This window comes from Mirounga angustirostris, unplaced genomic scaffold (assembly GCF_029215605.1).
Source record: "Mirounga angustirostris isolate CCGP_5_RB_7025 unplaced genomic scaffold, mMirAng1.0.hap1 SCAF_5, whole genome shotgun sequence".
Classification (NCBI taxonomy): domain Eukaryota; kingdom Metazoa; phylum Chordata; class Mammalia; order Carnivora; family Phocidae; genus Mirounga; species Mirounga angustirostris.
The window spans coordinates 96,622,289-96,640,606 of record NW_026991713.1 but is presented as its reverse complement, the minus strand read 5'-3'; the positions used below and the strand labels follow the sequence as shown (position 1 = coordinate 96,640,606).

Genomic DNA, 18,318 nt, shown 5'->3' with positions numbered 1-18,318 from the left:
ATGGTGAGGGAGGGAATGGCAGAGATGGAGAAATAGGAGAGGGGTGAACTAGGGGATGACAGAATTGGCTGTTAGGGCTTGTGGAGCAACAGATGAAGAAGAAAGAGCACAGACCCCCCTCTCCTCTGCCACGTCTCACACACACACACACACACACACACACACACACACACACACCCCACACAGCAGCAGAGTGATGGAAAGGACACTGGACTCCAAGTCTGGGTGACTTGAGTTCTAGCCCCAGCCCTGTCATCTGACTCCATGTCTCACAGGGAGACAGGATGGGTCATAGCAGGAGATCTGGCTGGTTCTGTAAGAATTAGGAGCTTGGGCAAGTCACGTCACCTGCCAACCTCCTCAATAAGGAAAAGAAGGCAACCTAAAGCCTTTCTTCTCTGACATCCATTCTGACTCCTAACCCTGGGGTCCAAGGGTATGTATAGATAAGACATAAACAGCTCAGGGTGGAAATGCAGTGGGCCGGGAGAAACTCCAGTGTGGGCTGTTGAGGGGTGGGGGGGTGGGGAGGAGCTGATTGAGCTTGTCCACAACAGAGCCAGCTTCGTCCTGCAGCCAGCGGAGAGGGGCTGGGGACTGGGAGAAGCAAGGCCCAGAGAGCAGACAAGGACAGGCTGAACCTGAGGGCTCGGACCGAGGAGACTGTTGTGACACCACCATTTTCCCCTCATCGGCTCGAGTCTAGGAAAGGGAAGTCAGAAGTCCTCACGTCAGTTCCTGGTCACAACCTTTTCTACCTCTCTGCTCCCTTCACCCCCCCCCCTTTCCCCAAGGTTCCCATGGCTCCTCAGGACAGGGAAGATTGTAATTGAGAGGGGTAAGACCAAGGCAGCAGGGAGGTGTCCTCGAAGATGGTGAGGAAGAGTAACTTCCAGGATCCAGGTCTGATGCTAGAGTGGAGAAAGGAACCGGCATTCCAAAAACTGGGGTTCCACTCACACATCCCTGTTTCTCCTCTAATAAAAGCAGGCGGATTCCTGCCACTGCTCTCTGCAATGATGAGAGAATAAGAATATACCAGGCTTTGAGGTTCCAGAAGGAACTGGCCTGAGTCTCATCCTCCCCCCGCACCCCGCCCCCACGAACTACTGGGCAGTTGATGGGGAGGTGGGCAGGTGAGGGCATTATCTTGTAACTGGGAGGAGAGTCACTCCAATTGCACTTAGCAGTTGGAGAGGTGGATGACTGATGACGGTAAGCAAAGTTGGGGAGGGAAAGGAAGTTCAAATCGTGGACGAGGGTGAGTCACCCCAAGCACTGCCCAGTAGGTGTCCTGAGGGGAGCGGCATCACGGCTTCGCCCTCCCACCTAACGTGGTGATGGCCACCTAGCAGATGTCCAGCAATGCCCATGGCAGAGCTGGCGGTCCAGTTTGTCTCTGCCAACGCCCCTGAAGAATGGTTGCTTCCATAGTGAAGCCAAGGGCTATGGAAGGCTGGCCCCTCACCCCACCCTGGGACCTCTGAGGAGCTTGGGCAGTGACCCAGGGACTTGCATCCACTCCCTACCCCCTTGATGGTGCCCCCATACAGCTCTCCAGACATTCCTTATGCAGCAAACATTTATTGAGCACCTGCCTACTTGCTCCAAGCGGGACACTGGGCTAGACTCTGAGGATACATAAATGAACAAGATTCCGTCCCTGACCACAAGGAGCTCGGTCTAGTTGGGGAGGCAGACACAAAGGAACAAGAAAGCATAAGCCAACATCAACTCTCCAACAGATGTTATGCCGTGCTATGGGAGTCCAGGGGAGAGGGAAGTGATCAATTCTGGGGAAGACAAGAAGGAGCAGAACTCTTCCCAGTAGTGGTGCCAGAATAGGGTTCTAAGGGATGCACAGGAATTCTCCAGGCTTCCAGGCTGAGGAAAGAACTCGGGCCAATATGCGAAGGTATGAAGGACGCAGAGGCATTGGGGTATGGCTCTGTTGGGGCGCAGGGTAGATGAGGCTGGAAGAGTCCTGGGGCCAACTAGGCATGGCCAAGCCTTTACTACATCGGTCTGCTCCAGCCCCTGCCCTGGGAAGGAGAATTGCCCAAGAACTAACAAAGGGGGCTTTTGGGTGGGGTTCCCCACTCAAGTTCAAGAAGAGGAGCAAACGTGTCACTGGAAAGCAGCGTGGCCAGGCCCGGGGTTGGCTTCAGTCATCTCTGGGTAGGAAGTGTGCATGCCTTTGTGTGCCCTTGTTTTTGTTTCCGGTCACCAGTGGTTTCCTAGGAAGGTTCCTTGTCGAAGCTCCAAGTTTGGCCTGGCTGATCCAAGGGAAAAGTGGACTTGTTTGCGCTCGGGTTGGGAAATCAGCATCTTCTAGAGGCAGGACCAGAGGGGACAGGGCGGAAGACAGGGCAATGCCAGGCAGGTTCCTTGGCCCCTGTTCACTGGGCCATTTCTGTAGCCCCTTGTCCATCCTGCTTCCCTCCCCCACACCAAAGGCAGTTGGGCAGTTCTGAGAGGAAGTCCCCAAACTTTCTCTCATCCTGCCAAGCCTGGTCCCCTCCCACCAGGGGAAGCGCCTGCCTTGGGTGGAGGGGGGACATGTTCTTTCCCTCTCAGGGCTCCTCCAGAGTATAGGCAGAGTAGTCAGTCCGCACCAAGCTGGACGGAGAAGGGCAGGGGCCCAGAGTGGCATAGGCAGGTGGAGGGGCTGTCAAGGCTGGGGAAGTGGCAGGGCCTGGTGGGGGTGGGGAGGGGGATGTGGGGCGGGGGCAGTAATGGGAGGGGAGGGAGGAAGCCGGAGTGGAGGCCACCTCCTGGGCACCCCTGCCCCCTCGGCCCGGAGACCAGTATCGGCTTCGGAACCTCCGCAGCAGCATGAGGAATGTGATGACCAGGAGGTCAAAGATGAGCTCGGCCATCTCCACCACAGACAGCACCGAGGAGCCGAACCACAGGCTCCATTGGCTGCCCAGGTTGGACAGGAGGGTGACCATCTGTAAGGGAAAAGGGCACACTGATCACTAGGGCAGAGGTGGAAGAAGAGCCCCATCCCTCCTTCCACGAAGCCCTCACCCACCCCTTTCGGCCTCTTGGTGGTCCCCTGGACCCCTTCCTTCTGTCCCAGTCATACCCATCTGGCACACCCTTCCCTCTCACCATGCCCAGAGACTTCATCCCCCAGCCAAGCTCCCCTTTTTCCAACCTTCTCAACCTCACCCTTGCCCTCCCATCCTTTCCTTTTCCCCTACCTTCAAGGCCCAGACCCCTGTGGCCCCACAGAGGCACCCCCTTGTTTTCCCTGACAGCCATCCGCTAAGACCTCCAAGAGAATCACCGGCTCAATAAGGACATACCGTGACAGAGGGAGACTCAGAATTGGTTTTGTATTTCAGCTCCTTGAAGAAGATGTTGAGTTTGGCAACCCCATTTCTTTGGAGTTGAGGAGAGGGTAGGAAGAAATGGCAATGGATTAACTTCTCAGACCCTCACAAACACCCTCCCCCAGTCACGTCCTCTTCCTAGATTGGTTTTCCCTCCCAGGGACTCCTCTCCACAGCCAGATCAGGGTAGGACTGACCTTTTGTTGTTGATGGTATAATTGTTCTGTCGGGATAGCATCTGGAAGATCCAGTCCTGAAAAAGAATGGGGGTGTCAGTGGGGTCACCCCATACTCTTCAGGCTTATAGGGTTGGATGTGGCATCAAACACATCCATATACACACCCAGAGAAGACCACAGTGTTACACACACACACACACACACACACACACACATCCCCTATCCCTCTCCCCTTCCCCACTTTACCTGGGATGTCACTGAGGGCCATCGTGAATAAACGGCAGAGAGCTCGTAGCTGGTCACACTGGGGATGGAGAAAGGAACTCAGTGATTGAGGTGAGGTTCTCCCGCTCAAAGGCTTAGCCAAGTACCCTGGACTCTCCCCAGCCAAGTGGCCAGCGACCCAACCTGTGCCCCAGGGGACGGAGACACTCACCTGCATGGCTTCCGGCACTTGGTGAAACAGCCCAGGCGGTCCGAGGAAAAGGCATCCTGAAGCTTATAGTAACAGTAACCTGTGGGTGCAGAGAGGTGCCCATTTTCCTGGGGCACTTCCACCTTCTCCACCCCAGACCCAAGAGGTCTCCCAAGATAGGAGCATACCCACATTACAAGTAGCGTTACAGGGATGCCTCCTGAGTGGTAGCACGAGAAAGTGTTTAAGAAATTAGGCTAAGTCAGGAAAATTTAAAAACAAACAAACAAACCAAAAAACAACCCAGGACACATCTATGTAAAGATGAGTAGGATATGGACAAAAATCTAAAATCAAAAAGAAAACCGGGAACAACTGTGTAAGAAATATGAGCTTAAACCACAATGAGATGCCACTTTACACCCACCGGGGTGGCCATTAAAAAAATAAATAAATAAGTATCGGGGAGGATGTGAAGAAACTAGAACCTTCCTGCATTGCTGCTGGGAACGTGAAATGGTGCGGCCGCTTTGGAAAAGAGTCTGGCAGTTCCTCAAAATGTCGAACACAGAGTTACGATGACCCAGAAATGCCACTCCTAGGTATATACCCAAGAGAACTGAAACATAGGTTCACACACAAAAGAGAAACAGGAAATAGAAACAACCCAAGTGTCCGTCAACTGATGAACGGGTAAAAACACGAGGCAGAGCTGTACAATGGAATATTATTCAGCCCTGAAAAGGAACCAAGTACCAATAGATGCCACAAGGTGGATGACCCTTGAAAATGCTATGCTAAATACAAGAAGCCAGTCACAAAGGACCACATAGCACAGGATTCCACTCACATGAAATGTCCAGAATAGGCAAATCTGTAGAGACGGAAAGTAGATTAGTGGTTCCCAGGGGTGGGGCAGGGGGCTGCGGGTGCAGGACATGGGGAGCTCAGAGAGTGCTAATGGGTAAAAAGTTTCTTTTGGGAGTGGTGGAAATGTTCTAAAGTTGACTGTGGCTGCCACACAGCTCCGTGATTATACTGAAAACTAAAACTATACTAAAATCAAATTGTGCACTTTAAATGGGTGAATTACCTGGGACAGAAATGATCTCAATAAAGTTGTTACCTAAAAAGGTGGGGGATGAGTCTATGGATCCCCCTTCTCCCCTATTTGCCAAGTTCTAAGTAAGGTTATTGTGTCATTCTTGCTACTTTGTTGCCCGTTCTGGAAGTCCTCCATTTCTGACCCAAATCACTTCGTTCTGCAAGGACTAGGGGGGTCTGGAACAGCAAAGTGTGGGGGGCAGCTGGGCCCTTTCCTCTGGGGAGTCAGGAGTCCTTAGGAAACAGCAGACCATGTCCCCCAGTTCCTCTCCCCCATCCTCCTGGCTTCTCAGCAATCAGCATTATTATTTTTCTCTCACAGATCCTCAAGCTCACAGCCATTTAGAAATCATTGGGGGCAGCGAGGAGCAGTGGGCAGGGAGTCCCTGCTCTGCACATGGGAGGGGGGACATCACATCACATCTTCCCCCTGGGCCTCAGCCTGCTCATCTGAGAAAGGAGCCGGTGACGTCAGATGGCCCCGGAGTTTCCCTCCAGCTCTGGTGCACTCTGACCTAAGGCAGGAGAGATGAGAACAGGAGGCTGGGACTACCAAGTACAGGGCAGGGGAGATATCCGTGGGGAGCACCCCCAGGGAAGGGAGGAGGCAGAAAGATCCACAGGGACAGAACCAAGGGAGGGGTCTGCCCCGTCCTCTTACATGTGTGGAGGCTCATCTCCTCCAGCAATGGCCACCAGCAGGAGGAGAGCTGGGCCCAGGGGAGCCCGGGGAGGAGGACCTCGGGAGGACCATTCAGGTGCGGCAGGATTGCCAGTCCTCTATTTTCTAGTTTCTTGTTTGGGATTTTCTTTCCCTCTTAGGTTCCTAGAACAGAGCTTCCATGCAGCATAACTCAGCTATAGTTATAGAAAGGAACAGGGATTTGTCTACTCCTAAACCAGGATAAAAAGGAGATTTCAGTGCTCTCCAAACTTTTTTGATTATGCCCTCCTGTAGGTAAAAAATTCTTAAATTCGGGTGCCTGGATGGCACCCCTCTGACACTGGGTTTCAGCTCAGGTGGTGATCTCAGAGTTGGGAGATCGAGCCCCGTGTCAGGCTCTGCACTCAGCGCAAAGTCTGCTTGGGTTCCTCTCTCCTGCTCCTTCTGCACCTCCCCCCCCCCATGTGCTCTCTCTCCCCCGCAAATAAATAAATCTTTTTTAAAAAATCTTAAATAAGTAACTCTGTATGTATTGATTTATAAATTCCATACTTGCTACTACAGAACTGATCCATTAGGTACATTATAAAACATATATAGAATGGAAGATGTTAGGGAATTGGACAGATACATGTAACTTCTAGTATTTTCTTCCGGCACCCAGTGAGCGGTCTTGTGCCTTGCCCAGCACCTGGCAAGTGAGACAGGGAAGCTACAGGCAGATTGTGCACTAGAACCTCAGCAGGCAGAGTGTGGAGCGAGCGAGGAAGACTTTCCTCACGTGCTTTTCCTTCCTTACGCTGTGAGTCATTTTTAAATGGGGTGATTCTCTATAAACACACAGAAGCCAAAACGCAGAGAGAGAAGCTGGGAGGGAGGAACAGGGATAGAGGAGAGAGAAAGAGTGAGAAGAAACTGAGAGGTGAGTCTAAGGGCTGGAACACAGGAGAGAGAGAGAGAGAGAATTAGCGTCACAGAGGGACCCAGAGGGGAGCGCGTGCTTCCGCTCCAAGAAAGCCCTGGGGCCCCGGGGCAGACCAGGGGCTCCCTGTGGTCTCACCCCAGGAATTATGCTTCCTGTAGTCACAGAACTCCGCATTCTTGGGCAGTGGATAGAAGATGTAGGCACAGCCACACTCCTTGATCATGTTCTCCTGGAAGCAGGAGCGGATACACACCTGGAGGAGATGGGGGTGGCGGGAAAGGGGGTTCAGGCCTGCCCTCCCCCCACACAGCCCCAGAAGGGAAGGACAAACCATTCTCTGCACCCCTCTTTCCACCTGTAACTCACACACACATACACCCCTCCAACTTTTGACGGACCAACAGGGCAGGCCTGGGAGATGGTTGCCATAGAAACAGGTTGGTCTCACCTGCTGTGTGTACTTGGAAAGATAAAGGTTCTCCACAGGGACATCGCTGCCATTCTTGGTACAGTCACCATAGTTGCCCCCAAGTCTGTCCAGGGCTTCCTGCGCACCCACACGCACAATGAAGTCAGAGGTCAGAGGTCAGAGCAAGTGGCCCAGGCCCCTTCCTGAATTCTCTGTCTTCCCTCAGTCCAGAGGGTTTATATCTCCTACCCTGCCAGCCTCTCTGGTCTGTCTCACCATTTCAAAACATGCCCCCAGGGGCCCCCAATGCCCATCCCAGTGCTACTTGCAAGGACACAGCGCCCTGGGAACCCTAGGCACGTCCCGAACCCTTCTCAGCACTCCCACCCATGGTCCCTCCTCAGGTCCCTACTTCTCCAGCCCCTTGCTCCCGATTCTGCTCCTGAAGACCTCCACCCGCCTCAGACCCACCCCACATGAACTCCCTCTCCGGTCTTCTGGCTGTCGAGTCACCTCCCCTGCCCTCTCCAACCTGCGGCTCTCCTCCCAGGCCTCCCAGGCAGTGCCCTTGCCTTCCTCATGCTGATGGAGGTCTCCACGCCAGGCCGCAAGTTAAAGCCGCCATCATCCATGAAGGCAGGCTCATCCTGCCCGTGCACCATTACCCTGGCCCCAGTCACCGTGGACAGCAGCGGGATGAAGTCATTCTGCTCTGTGCGCAGCGTCAGGGACAGGCCTGGGGGTGCAGAGGGAGCAGAGTGGGGGAGGTCTTGGAGAAGTGGTAGGGGACGGAACCCCCTCTCCCACCTGCCCAGTCTCTAATGCTCCAGGGGAGGGCAAGGCCAGGAAGACTCACGTAGGGATTTGGCAACCCCTGAGCTGGATTCGGGGGTGGGCAGGCAGAACTGGGACAGGATTCCTATCACACCTGGAATCGAGTCTGTGGTGCCCATGGGGGACAAAGAACAGAGAAGACTCCTTCCAGGATAGAGATAGGCACACTGTGGGGAGGCCCAGCGGCACACAGCATCTCTTAAGACGTGAGCACGAGGTGGGTAAAGGCGGGTGAGCAGGGCCATGGGAAGCCCTGAGGCAGAGGTCAGGGATGGTGGGAATGAGGAGTGGCTCACCATTTTTGATCCCGGGCATGGAAGACATCCAGAGGTTAGAGTTGTTCTTGCCATTGAAAGTGTAGCAGTTCCCATACATCGGGTGGTGAAAGTGAGAGTAATTCCTGTCCAGGAGAGAGAGAAAGTAGGATCAGAAAGGAAAGTGTAGGGGGCCAGAGAGAGCAGGACTTCCAGTGACCTTTGTTTCCTGACCATCTACTATGTGCCAACACACCCTGGGAGCTTTACCCACGCTCCCTAAGCCACTCCAACCAATAGCCTGGGAGAGCATCACCCCCACATCACAGAAGAGGAAGCCAGGGCTCAGAGAGGTCAAGGAGCTGCCCAAGGTCACACAAACAGTGATGACAAACTTGGAACTCAAAACAGGTCCTCTACCTTCCAGCCCAGTCTCTTCCCTCCAGGCCACCTGACCTCACTGGCCTTGTGAGCACTCTTGTGTCACTGTGTTGCATTATGAAGACTTTAGCAGTTTCCCTAGCTTCTCACATGTCTAAACCTTAGTTCCCCCTTTATTTATTTATAAATATATATTTATAATTTATTATATTTATAAATATATATTTATAAATATATAAAAATTTATTTATTATAAATAAATAAATTTATTTATTTAACCCAATAAATAAATCTTTTTTAAAAAGGTAGGGGGGGCGCCTGGGTGGCTCAGTCGGTTAAGCGTCTGCCTTCGGCTGCCTTAGGTCATGATCTCAAGGTCCTGGGATCGAGACGTGTGACAGGCTCCCTGCTCAGTGGGGAGCCTGCATCTCCTTCCCCCTCTGCTTCCCCCCCCCCTCGACCCCTCATTCATGCTCTCTCTCTCTCTCTCTCTCTCTCTAAAGTAAATGAGTAAAATCTTTAAAAAAATAAATAAAAAGAATGAAGTGCTGTTACAACATGGACGGGCCTTGAAAACATTGTGCTGAGTGAAAGAAGCCAGAGACAAAAGGCCACATAGAATATGATTCTATGCATATGAAATGCCCATGATAGGCAATCCATAGAGACAGAAAGTAGATTCCTGCTTTCCAGGGCCTGGAGGAGGGGAGGGAATGGGGAGAGTGACTGCTAGTAGGTGCAGGGTTTCTTTTCAGGGTGAGGAAAATGTTCTTAAATTGGATTGCACTTGCACAATTCTGTGACTATACTAAAAATCACTGAATGGTATACATTTAAAGGATGAATTTTATGGTGTGTTGTATCTCGATCAAGCTGGCATTAAAGAAAAGATTACGGAGAGAAGGAGAAAGCCATGATAAGGGGCTTCAATTCGATTCTGGAGGCCATGAGAGACAGTGGAGGATTTTAAGCAGGACTAACTGGAAGAGCTACAGAATAAAGAGGATTTGGAGTCAGAAAGACAATGGGAGGTGAGGGGATTATGATAAGCTGGGTGAGAAATGATGAGGCTCTGAGCTAAGGAAGTGACCTAACCGTCAAGACTGAGATGAACTCTGGACTTGCCGCTGATGGGGAGGTAAGCACGGGGCTGGCACAGTGAGAGGACCATTGGGAAGGTGACATTTAGGTGGCAGGTGTAAGCTTCCCAGCAGGTAGCGCCTATCTTCAAACAAACATGAGGACGAGAAACAGGAACAGAATCTTGCGCTGGCCAGAGTGTGTGTGCCAGGTGAGCGTGGGGGCAGAAGGAGGTGACATGAGAAGCAGGTGCATTGCAGCGACATGAGAAGGAAGGGCCCTTCAGCACCCTTCCTCAGCCTGGCAGAGACAGCGAGATGGCACCTGAAAACGTGAAGATCAAGCAGCAGCAGGAGGAGGGGAAGGCGGGAGTAGGAGAGGCCAGAGGCTGCCACCTGCCATGACCTCTTTGCAAGGACATAATGACAAGTTCTGGCAGAGGGAATGCCTGGCGGGCAGTGCAGGGGAGTGGGAAGGATCCTTAGCTAGGGCTGGCCTGGCGGCCTAGGGCAAGCCACATTCACCTGTTGGAGTTCAAGAGCAATGAGACCCATTTCTCCCTGCGGTTTACAAAATGCCCTCACATTTATCTCATGAACTTGGAGATGGGTATAATCAACATCCTCATCGCTTGACAAAAAGTGCCAAAAGGCCAAAGGTTATATTATTTTTCCCATTCGGTATATCCCAGATTCCTAAAACAGTGACTGGCACACAGCCCAGATAGTAAACAGTATTTGTTGGATGAACATTGAGTGGATCTCATTGCCCACCCCCCACCCCCCATTTTACAAAGAAACGGGCTCTGCAGAGTGATGTGAAATGCCTAGTCACCTGTCCGGGAAGTTACAGAGCCACAGCAGGGACCCAGGTTCGCTCCCTCATTCAATCCGTGCTATTTCCACCAAACCATTACTGCCCACCTTCTCCAAGAAGATGACCTCCTAGGCACTCTTAAGTTTGGGGCTAGTGACGAAGAGGCCTTAGAAAGATGGAGAAGCATACTTCCAGACATTGGAGTCTCAGAGCCAGGGCTCAACTCCAGCCTTCCCAGGGCATCCATATTCAGCTGTCTGACTCACACCCAGCACCGCAGGCAGCAAGAGCGGCAGAAGCCCTGCAGGATAATCCACGGGACAGAGGTGTGGACCTGAGGCGCTTCCCTCTCCTCCCTGCACCTGAGCATTTCCTGGGCGCTGCCCATATGAGCCTCAGATGGGCCTCGGGGAAGGAGACCCTGTGGGGAGCAGGGAGCCAGGCAGGAGGGACTCACGCCTGATTGCAGGGGGCCTGGTTGAAGCGGCAGGCGAAGATGAAGTTGTCCAGCATGTCCTCCCCCGGGGACGGAGAAGTGTCCCCCAGGCACGAGACAATGTTGATGTAGTGGAAGCGGTACCACTCCCTCACTGCATCCACCCCTGACGAGTAAGTCTGGTAAAAGCAGTCCGATTTGTTCTGGTTGCACTAGACACAGAGACCACAGGGTGTCAGAGGGCCAGCAGCAGGGTCCAGGCTGCAGGGCAGGCTGAGGTCAAAGGATGAGTGGTCTGGGGTCCCGAGGACTGATAGACAGGGGTGGGGAGCCAGGAGTGGGGAAGAACAGAAGGCAGACAGAAGCTGAAGCCCGGAGGACAGTGGACCAGGAAACCATGGGCTTAAGGGAGTGGTTGGCCAAGGAGACCGGGAGCTGTGCACACCTTGTGGGTCATTTATACAGTCTGCGCGAGAGGGTGGAGCAAGCATTCGTCTCCCCATTTTACTGATGGGAAGACCGAGGAATCAAGAGGTTTGCCCTCGCAACTGCGCCAGGACGAGAACCCAGGTCTCCTGGCTGTATGGTCCACTGTCCCCAAACGGGGTCTCTCTTCTTTCCTCTGTTACTCTCCCACTTCCGCTTATTCTCCATTTTATTTTTTATTAAAACACTTTTTTTTAAGTCTTTTTCCTGTCTCCTTATTCTCTCTTAGGCCCGCAGAGCCCCAGTTCCCTACTGATGGGTCCCAACTGAGTCCCACCAGTGGGGCCTGACGATTCAGAAAGGTGCTTTTTCCACAACGGATTTGACTTCCGGCCGCCGGAACGCTCCCAACGGAGGCCGGGGCGAGGAGACCCCACAAGCCGGCAGAGAAGATAGTTATTCAATTAATGTATTTCGCCAGCGGGCCGGCGAGGTCCCGCCTCCCGTCGCTAGGCAACAGAGGCGGGTCCGGAAAGGCAGCCCAGTCCAGGGCGCCGGCGGAACCCGGGGGCCGGGACGCCGGGGCGGGGCGGGGCCTCCGGGGGCGGGGCCTCCGGGGGCGGGGCCTTACCAGCTGGAAGCCGATCTTCCAGTCCTTCCAGTTCACTTGGGGGTTGTTGTCCCGCACAATGGAGGCGGTGCTGCGGGCTGCGCGGGCCCGGGAGGGCGGGGCCGGGACCGCCAGGCGCTGCAGGGGGTGCGGCCAGGTCTCCCAGAGGTCGCGGCGACCGCGGGGGTGGGCCGCCAGGGTGTTGGAGGAGTTGTATTTGTACAGATCGTAGAGCGTCTGCTCTGTGATGCGGTCCAGCTCCTCCAGCTCCTCTTTAATTTGCGTGTACCTAGAAGGGGCGATGGGAGGAGGGGCGGACTGGGGGACGGCCTCGCGCGAGTGCCTGGCCCCTGCGGGCCTCAGTTTCCTCGCCCGAAACCGGTGAGGTCGGTTCATCAAGGAGAAGCCTGCGGGGAATAGCTCTGGTGGCTCCAGGGCGCTCTCGGAGGACGGGGGACGTGGGGGTGTAGACAAGGTGTTCCGCGGGGGCAGTGGAGGCGACCGTGAGCCCCTGCGGTGACGGCATTCATTACGGCCTGTTTATCAGAAGGGAGAGGCGGGAGGCGCCTGGCTGTGGGGCGCTCTCCTCCCCCTCGCCCTGGCCGCGTTGGGAACCCGGAACTCGTCTGCCCTTTGCCGAAGCGGGAGAGGGTGTGGCCTCGTTCTGCGCCCACACGCTCGCTCGGACCGCGCTGTGTGGGTCGGGCCTTTGGGCCCGGCTGCCACCCGGCACCTTCTCAATTAGGGGTGCTTAACTGCACTTCTAGAATCTCCCCAGGAACTTTAAAACTACAGATGCCGCACACGGCCCCTCCCATCAAAGACTCAGTTTTAATGAGTGATGGGTGGGGCCCAACACCAGAAGTTAAACACTGTCCAGTATAAATCATCACATTCCTTCTCAGTACAGGCCCTATTACCATCTCCATCATGAAAGTCCATAGTGGCAGTGCCTTAGGGCTAGAATCTACCAAAACAAAATACACACAACCTAGAACTAATACATTCAACAAGGTTGTAGGATACAAAACCAATGTACAAAAGTTAATTGTATTTCTACATATTAGCAACAAAAAGATGGAAAAATGAAATCACAAAACAAAACCATATTAAATAACATAAACATCAAATACCAGGAATAAATTTAATGAAAGATAGGCAAGAGCTCTATCCTGAAAATCATGCTGAGAGAACTCAAAGGCCAAAACAAATGGAGAGTTACATGAGTTCATGGGTCAGAAACTCTGTATAGTTAAGGTGTCTCCCAAATTGGTCTTGAGGTTCAGCACAATCCGTACCAACATTTCAGCAGACATTCTGAAGAAACGGACAGGCTGATTCTAAGGCGCATGTGGAAATGGAAAGAATGTAGAGTGGCCAAAACAATTTTGTTTTTAAGTTTATTTATTTATTTTTAAGTAATCTCTACACCCAACATGGGACTCGAACTCAGAACCCTGAACTCAAGAGTCACACACTCTTCTGAGCCAGCCAGGCACCCCTCAGACAATTTTGGAAAAGAGCAAAGTTGGAGTACTTTATCTGACTCCAAACTTATAGGGAAGCCACAGTTAGCAAAACAATGTAGTGCTTATGTAAGGACAGACAAAACTCACATGTATACAGTCAACCGAGTTTTGACCAAAACACCAATTCAATTCAATGGAGGAAATAATTTTTTCAAACAGATGGTGCTGGAACAGCTGTATGCTGTATTGAGAAGAAAAAAAAAAGGAAACTCAAACTCTACCTCAGTTTATACACAAAAATTAAGTCAGGTTGGATCACAGACCTAAACATAAAATTCAGAACCAGAAATATTCTAGAAGGAAACACCGGAGATACCTTCATGACCTTGAGGTAGGCAAACGTTTTTTGGAAAAAAAACATCTAAGGAAGCAACTGATGAATCACTAAACTCTACCTCTGAAACTAATAATACATGACATGTTAATTAATTGAATTTAAATAAAATAAAAAATACCTTAGGAAGAATTTATCCTGCAATATAAAGACCTCTTACAAATCAGCAGTAAAAAGGCAAATTGTTTTTAAATGAACCCGAAACAAAACAAAAATAATAAAGTAAAAATTCACCAAAACATATACACAAATAGTCACTAAACACATGAAAAGTGTTCAACATAATTAGTCCTCAGGGAAATACAAATTAAAGCCATAATGATTGATTCACTATGGTATACACCTGAAACTGATAGAATATTGTACGTCAACTACAACAAAAAATTACAAATTTTAAGAAAGGCAAACTTCTAAAAAAAAAAAGGAGGAGGAGGTACCATTTAACATCCATTAGGAAGGCTAAACCTAGTGCCTGGGTGGCTCAGTCAGTTAAGCATCTGACTTTTTTTTTTTTTTTTTTTTGAGAGCGAGAGAGAGAGAATGAGAGAGAGAACACAAGAGGGGGTAGGGTCAGAGGGAGAAGCAGACTCCCTGCTGAGCAGGGAGCCCGATGTGGGACTCGATCCCTGGACTCCAGGATCATGACCTGAGCCAAAGGCAGTCGCTTAACCAACTGAGCCACCCAGGTGCCCAAGCATCTGACTCTTGATTTCAGCTCAGGTCTTGCTCTCAGGTCCTGAGTTAAAGCCCTGCATTGGGCTCCACACCCAGCGTGGAGCCTACTTAAAAAAAATTTTTAAAAAAAGCCTAAACCTAAAGTATAATTGGGCGCCTAAAAGACTGACAATGTCAAATGCTGGTGGCAACGGAGAGCAGCTGGAGTTGCAGCTGGTGGGAGTCTAAAATGGCACAGTCGAGAGCCTTTTGGTAGCCCTCGACTACCAAAGTTAAACACACATCTACCTGATGACTCAGCAATTTCACTTCCAGATATTTTACCCGATTCCACTCCTAGCTATTTATTCAAGCACAATGAAAACATAAAGACTTGTATGTGAATGTTCATAGCAGTTTTATTCATAATAGCCAAAAAGCTTGAAAACAACCCAAATGTCCATCAATACCACTCAGCAATAAAAGGAGGCTGATACAGGCAAAAAGAATGGGAGAATTTCAGAAACATTAAGGTCAGTAAAATCAGTAAGTTGAGCCAGACACATGCAAAAAAACCCAAATTCACATTATGTCAAACTAATTGATGGTGACAGAAGTCAGAGAATGACCATGGGAGAGGGAGAGGAATGGACTTCAGATGACCACCAGGTAATGGAAATGTTCAGGATCTTGATTGTCAAACCTCAGTGAGGACTTAAGATTTGTGCATGTTATTGTATATCAATTATACCTCAATTATTTTTTAAGATTTTATTTATTTGAGAGAGAGAGTAGGTGAGAGAGAGAGAGAGAAGGAGCAGGAGGAGGGGCAGAGGGAGAGGGAGAAGCAGACTCCCTGCTGAGCAGGGAGCCCACCGTGGGACTCGATCCGAGGACTCTGGGATCATGACCTGAGCCCAAGGCAGACACTGACCCGACTGAGCCACCCACGTGCCCAATTATACCTCAATTAAAGAAAAAGTCAATGGGGCGCCTGGGTGGCTGAGTCATTAAGCGGTTGCCTTCAGCTCAGGTCATGATCCCAGGGTCCTGGGACTGAACCCTGCATCGGGCTCTCTGTTCAGCGGGGAGCCTGCTTCTCCCTCTCCCTCTGCCTGCTGCTTCCCCTGCTTGTGCTCTCTCACTCTCTGTCAAATAAATAAATAAAATATTTAAATAAAGAAAGAAAGAAAGAATAAAAAAATAAAGAAAAGTCAAGGGGCGGTGAAATTGAGCCCTGCATCGGGCTCCTCGATAGGCATGGAGCCTGCTTAAGATTCTCTCTCTTCCTCTTCCTCTGCCCCTCCCCTCACTCACACTTTCTCTTTCTGTCTATAAGAGGGAGGAAGGAAGGAAGGAAGGGAGGGAGGGAAGGGGAAAGGAAGGGAAGGGAAGGGAAGGGAAAAAGTCAAAAACCTGTGTGTCAGGGGCACTGCCAGAGATCTGGGTTTCGTGGGAAAGGGTGGGGCCCAAACAAGGTTGTTTTACAAGAACCCCAGGGGCCCTAACCAGTCTCTAGGCCATATCCTCACTACCTCCTCCCCTTGGCTCGGTTTCTCTCTCCTTCATAAAGTCTAGCTGGCTAGGCCCCAGGCATCAACTCCAGCTGCCCCTCATCTCCTCAGAAAATGTAGCTCAGGTCAGAGGTGTGTGTTTGACACTCCCAGAGACTTGCTTGTGATTGGTAATTATAAATGACTGCAGAAATGGCTAGTCTTTATTGAGCACTTACTCTGAGCCAGGCACTGTGGTATTAGAATAGACATTATTTAATGTACTCTTCAGTGTAATTCAGCAAACTATTGGCCATGTCAGCTAATACTATTGTCATTCCTTTTTACAGGTGAAAAACCTGAGGGAGGTGGCTTGTTCAAGGTCACCCAGCCAGGAACCGGGTCAGAAAGCGCTCTATCCACCACACTGTCCTCCTCTCTGTCCCTGCCGGCTCTGGCTAGTTGAGGAGGTTGGCAAGCTGCCCCAGAAGGAGCACCAGAGCCAGAATTGACCAGATGTGGGTCCTGGTGTTCCGGCCACACACTTCAGCAGGGTAATGTTGGTAAGTAATTCAACCTTTCGGAATCCACCCTCAGTTTCCCCACCTGTAAAATGGGCATAGCACTAGATCTGCATACGACGTGAAGCTCTCAGGGGGTTAAGAAAACATTCAGTGACACAAAATAAAGAAGCCACTGAATATCAGGAAGACATGGACAGGAGCCTGAAGCCTGGGAAACGCAACCATCTTTCTCCTGGTCACATAGGAAGAATCCAGGTCCCCCAACCTTGGCTGGAGTTATTTTCACATAGGCCACCACATCTCTGGCTGAGCATTCCCTTTCCACATCCCCGTAAGCTGTCTCAAGTTCCTCTGTGCCTCTCTTCTGCCTTGTACACCCCCCTCACCCTCATCATCGACTCAGAGTGGTCTATCACCTTCTCTAGCCACATTGCTCCTCCCCACGGAGCCCCAGGCTGTCCCTATGCCAGTTCTCCCCTCAGCCCACCCCCCCAGTCAGCTCCTTCCTGCCCCTTCCAGAGAGGTCTCTGATGAGACCCCACCCTCCACCCCCAGAAGAGGCCAGGCTCCATACAAAACACTCCCTCTTCAAGGTTTTCTCTCCTTTTTGGCGGGGGAGAGATGCATTCCCATATCACCCCTTCAGAAAACAAATCTCTCCCTCCCCTTTGGCTGACACCTAGAACCAAGAGAAGTGACACTGAGTAAAACCCACTAATGACATCGGATCTTATCCTGCAAGCAGGAGGGTGCTGGCAAGAGGAAAGCAGAGCAGGGGAGGGAGTAAAGAATGCAAACATGGGGCTTTAGCAAGACAGTCCAGCCTTCGAACCTTGACCTCCTACCCAGTCACCACCCCCCCCATCTGCTCTGCCAGACAGCCCTACACTGGAGGGTGGGCACACCCTCACAGAATTCAGTCAGGCAGGCATTACTATCTCCCTTTGACAGCTGAGGAAACTGAGGACCATCCATCACCTGGGCAGCTTCTCCAGGGCCACTCAGCAAGGAAGTCCCAGAGCCAAGATTTGAGCCCAGGCTCTGGCCGACTTCATGGTCCCTGCTTTTCCCACTACTTCTGCCTCTGGGCTCAGAAGCACTTGAGAATGGGCAGCAAAACCTCCTTTCCCTGCAGCTGGCCATCTCCCCTCTGGTCCCTCTTCTCCTGCCCAGGGCAAACTAGCAGGAGCAGGGAGACTGAGGGACTTAGGGGCTGAGACCCCGGCCGCCTTCCGGTGTGCATCTCCTCCCTCCCCCTTGCCCCTCGGTGGCCTCCTCACACAGACGAGCCCTTCTCACTGGGCATTGAATTTGCCCAGGCCTTCGTCCCACCCCCCAGGAGGACCCTCAGAGAGCACTCTCAGCCAACACTAGGCGGGATGGGCACTGGAAACTCACCAGCTTCCTCTCTAGCCAGTGTGCATGTGGGGACCTACTCCCCTCCCTCCCTCCTCCCGGGACCACCTAGAAACTTTGACTTCCCTTTCTTTGGCCCCTTCCTCAGCCCCATTCTTCACATCTCAGCGCTTCCAATCTGCCTCACAGGGGAACCCTTCAAGACACACACACACACACACACACACACGGCCTCTGGAACCTCAGCCTTCACCACGCTGTGTTCATAGGCAGGTGCCCTGGAGCAGCCCCTCAGCTGTGAGCCCCCCCTGAAGACAAAGTCAGCCCCTCTAGAGTCAATTCTGAGCTCTCAGATTGCATGTTCAATTCAGTTCTGGCCACAACATTTTAAGAGCAATAGATGTTCACAAACTAAGGCTTGTTCCAAAGGAGGGACAGCCTGGGGGGTGAAAGCTCTAGAAACCATTTCATCCAAGGAACTAAGGAACTAAGTTCTAACAGGCTCTGCAGGCGGATGTCTGAGCCTTGCCCACTGTTTAGATGGTTTGCCTCGG

The 18,318-nt window shown here is 51.7% G+C and overlaps 1 protein-coding gene across 5 annotated transcripts in view; it reads right to left on the bottom strand.

Annotated features, from left to right (window-relative positions):
- Positions 1-1,693: 1,693 nt before the first annotated feature.
- SCNN1A (sodium channel epithelial 1 subunit alpha) overlaps positions 1,694-18,318 on the bottom strand; it is a 37,293-nt gene continuing 20,668 nt past the window's right edge. For all 5 annotated transcript variants that reach the window (XM_045874000.3, XM_064591664.1, XM_064591662.1 and 2 more), the window contains 11 exons: positions 11,896-12,163; positions 10,860-11,050; positions 8,168-8,271; positions 7,610-7,773; positions 7,077-7,175; positions 6,764-6,881; positions 3,957-4,035; positions 3,767-3,824; positions 3,539-3,594; positions 3,315-3,390; positions 1,694-2,954 (listed from right to left, as the gene is read on the bottom strand). In XM_045874000.3, coding sequence (XP_045729956.1) covers positions 2,574-2,954; positions 3,315-3,390; positions 3,539-3,594; positions 3,767-3,824; positions 3,957-4,035; positions 6,764-6,881; positions 7,077-7,175; positions 7,610-7,773; positions 8,168-8,271; positions 10,860-11,050; positions 11,896-12,163 — 1,594 coding nt within the window. In that variant the 3' untranslated portion in view covers positions 1,694-2,573. The remainder of the gene's footprint in view (positions 2,955-3,314; positions 3,391-3,538; positions 3,595-3,766; positions 3,825-3,956; positions 4,036-6,763; positions 6,882-7,076; positions 7,176-7,609; positions 7,774-8,167; positions 8,272-10,859; positions 11,051-11,895; positions 12,164-18,318) is intronic.